The sequence below is a fragment of the Euprymna scolopes genome, chromosome 11 (assembly GCF_053919585.1).
Source record: "Euprymna scolopes isolate OS-2025 chromosome 11, ASM5391958v1, whole genome shotgun sequence".
NCBI lineage: Eukaryota > Metazoa > Mollusca > Cephalopoda > Sepiida > Sepiolidae > Euprymna > Euprymna scolopes.
In genome coordinates this window covers 78411389-78414984 of record NC_136492.1, presented here as the reverse complement: position 1 = coordinate 78414984, position 3596 = coordinate 78411389, and the positions used below count along the sequence as shown (strand labels likewise).

At 46.2% G+C, this 3596-nt stretch overlaps 1 protein-coding gene across 1 annotated transcript in view; it reads right to left on the bottom strand.

Annotated features, from left to right (window-relative positions):
- Window positions 1-3596, bottom strand: part of LOC145288166 (uncharacterized) — a 4665-nt gene extending 1069 nt beyond the window's left edge. Inside the window, exons 1-2 of the mRNA XM_080136223.1 lie at window positions 1388-3596; window positions 1-1291 (exon numbers count right to left, since the gene is read on the bottom strand). The exon at window positions 1-1291 is cut by the window's left edge and continues 1069 nt beyond it. Of these exons, the coding sequence (XP_079992349.1) occupies window positions 1-1291; window positions 1388-3596 (3500 nt within the window). The remainder of the gene's footprint in view (window positions 1292-1387) is intronic.

Genomic DNA, 3596 nt, shown 5'->3' with positions numbered 1-3596 from the left:
ACAGCTTTATCCGAATTCTTTTCGATGTTGCATGTTGGGAATTCAGTTTGTGTGTAGTTGATGGGCAATTTTAAAGCTGAATGTGCCGTTCTGCCATCAGGGAGTAAAGTTGCAGCAATTCCAGAGGTTGCAACAGCTATAGCGACAGCTCCACTCCGTCGCACATGGGCAAGTATTAATTTGGTGACAAAGGTTTTTCCTGTGCCACCAGGTGCGTCCAAGAAAAATATTCCTCCACGGTTCTGTTGAACATTTTCATTGATCATATGGTAGACGTTCAGTTGTTCAGGCAACAGTTTAGGCTCATTCTCAGCAATGTACGCATTAAGTTCTGTAGGTGAGTAGCATATTTCACGCAGTAAATTTAGGCTCAAACTATTCCCTTCATGGCAGATGGGGGCAGGTAGGCCATATGATGGTAAAGTGGAACCACCAATTTCCAAAAGGAGGTTTTCGAGGCAAATTAGCCCTTCATTGTAAATCACTTGGGAGTAGTCTTGCTCCACCGATGTATTCTCAAGTTGGGCTCTTCTGGAAATGTCTTCGGTCATGAAGTTACGAAATTTCATCCATAGATGTTTTGGATCGCTCAAGTCACACCATACTATCATAATTGCAAAGAGCGACCGTAGAGCATGGGGAGATTTGAATAGACTTCCTTCTGTCATGGCGGCATCCCACTGAGAATCGTTTTCAAGTAGTCCCAACTGGGAGCATGCATCACGGAAGGTTTCACACAGGACGCCATCGACAGTTTTTATGTCATCAAAACTTATAGGGCCACGGACTTCGTGAAGGAGAAGACGAAGATGGAAGCACTCATGTTGACGTGGTGGCACTGTGTAAACTCGCCCGAGACAGGAATCATATTTAACCCCTGGGAAGCCATCGACAGGGTCTCCACACTTCCTGCGAGTCCACTGTTTGTTATTCCAAGTGTAGTAGGAAGGGATCTGTGGATACAAAAGCGTCTTTGCAAACTCATCATGGCCGCATAGTTTGAAGAAGGCAGTAAGCGTAGTTTCTGGTGGATGCTCCACCACCTGATTAGCAGTGCCGGCAGAAAAGTAAACTCTTTGCCCATTTTCAAGGTGAACAGCGAGTTGTATAACTGCAGGATATCTTTGGTGCAAGGGAAATGAGTAAAAATGCCATACACCTTCACCGCAACACAGGAAACGTCCAATGACATGAGCAGATGGCTCGTCTCGAGAACCGTCGCGCTGAACAGCAAACGCTGCAGCATCGCTTCCCTTGTTGATGTATTTGCAGATATATTTAATGGATTTCACTGAGTGACAGAACTCCACATTGATGTGCGATTGGAAAATTTTCGTCAGCAAGGGACAGTACGGTACTATCTATCGGTTATCAACAGTGCTCCGACCGACTATCATCGTATGGCCGCCATCACCTGGACTCCGTCGCCTGTAAAGTGGGTAACCATCACCTCCTGTTTGTGTAGCATTGACAAATCTCCGTGGGTAGCCGCAAGCGCACACCGATTTCTTTTTACAGCATGATTGAGCTTTCTGGCCAGGACCACAGGGTCCATGAACCATCGTTGCTTTGACAATTTCGTAAAGCTGTGGGTCTAATCCAGGATCGGGAATCTCGGCTGAGATAATTTTGTCAATATCAGTGGATTGAATCCGTTCACACAGCCAGATTAAGATATGGGCATGCGGAAGGCCTCTTTTTTGCCACTCTACAGTGAATATGTGGCACCTTACTCGGCCGTAGACTTCACCCTTGACTATAAGATCCATGAGTTTGCACAATTTAAGCCGGAAAACACGGGCAATGAGATCAGGTCGGTCGTAGTGTTCTTGACCCAGAAACAGTTCATCTCGTATTTCTTCCCATGATGGATTGCAGGTGAAGGTAATAAACAAATCCGGTCGGCCATAATAGCGGACGTACGTCATTGCGTCTTGTGTGCGGGCATGCATATAACGCGGGCCACCGATGTATGTGGACGGAAGAATTGTCAGTTTTCCAACAGTGTTAGGGTCAGTTTCATTTCTCATGCCATCGTGCAGATGTATGTATGAAGACGACCGAAGCTGTTTTTGGTGAACCCGAATATATAGGAGCCTTTCAGATTCCATTTTTGCTGCCATGTCGACTATGTATTGTTGCAGAAGAGGTCCACTCCGAAGGAGAGTGTTGAAATCGTCGTCGCGAACCATCAGTCTGTATGCGTAATATGCTCTGCATGTAATAGTTTTGGGATTGATGGTCGTTTGTCCCAAGTTTTGTTGACATGGTATGTGAAAATGGTATCCATCGTCACCGTAAGGAAATAGTAGGGGATATTGTAGTGCGTCGTATGATCGATGCATTTCATGTATTCGCTGTAGACGTCCACCCCTAGTATGAATAACTATGTCGCGTTTGTTGTTGTGCTCACCCTGGATGACTGCAGAAACCTCGTTGCAAGTGGGAGCATTGAAGCGACGCTCATGTTCTCCTGTAGGACGTTTGTCTGCGTTAATAACGATGGAAAAATTAGGCAGAGGAACATTCTGTAGTGCATACTTGAAACTTTGAATATATGGGTTCGTTTGGTGGAGCATGTCTTGAAGCTGCAAAACAATACTGAGTTGTCGTCGATCCGAACTGTCGTTTGTCTCGGCTGTAATAGCTAGTCGGTTTTCAGCTTGTTGGACGTAGTCACTTACGAAGTAGAGTTGTAAAAATGATGGTTGTACGGTCTCATCAGGTAAAAGGGACCCTATTAGATGGTAGACTTGGCCTTGCACCTTAAATGCGGGATTCCAGCCGCTTTCACGGACAATGTTTGCACCAAATGATGTCATTTGGAAGTAGCAGTTGAAAAGTCGAATGGATTTCCGAAAATATTTAGATTCATCAGTCATGCCCAAAAGTAGGTCTCGCAGTGGTTGAGGTAAAGTCTGTAGGGATGGTAGTTTAACTTTACCCGAAGAGCAGCATAGGCTTGGAGGTTCTGCCGGCCATTTTTTAGCTTTGCAGAATGAACATATGCAATTCATCGAACCAATGCTAAGATCCTGCCGGGTAGAGAAGTCATAGTTGGCGTCATAGTTCAATGCTTTGCGTAACCAAAACTCCGGTGAAGGGCATATGTTGCCGCGAGAGGCATGAAATCTCCGAGTAACAGCCTGAACTCGTATCCTTCGAGCTTCTGGTGGCTGAGATGACCGAATGGCGGCTCCGGATGTGTTATCTCGGGCAAGTCGTCTGACCCTCGCTTCAGTAGATTCAGCAGCTCGTGCTGAAGCTGTGGAGGCTGCGTTAGCTGCTCTCCGCCGAGCTGTCCTTTCTGTAGATTCGTTGGCCCTTGCAGAAGAGGTACTTGCAGCATTGGCTGCTCTACGGTTGGCCTGAATCTCTGCAGTTTGTGAAGAACGTAGTTGAGCCATGGCTGCAGCATGTCTAGATAAACGATAAGTCCGTTGAGTAAGTGTTTCAGAAGATCTGGTCTGAGACATGCGCTGTGCTTCGCGAGAACGTAATAATTCTACTTCATCGTAGTCTAGGCTTGCTCTGATGTTCCTAACAGTAGTCGCTGCTTTCGTGCGCCTTCCGAGCTGATTTTTTTTGGGTGGCAT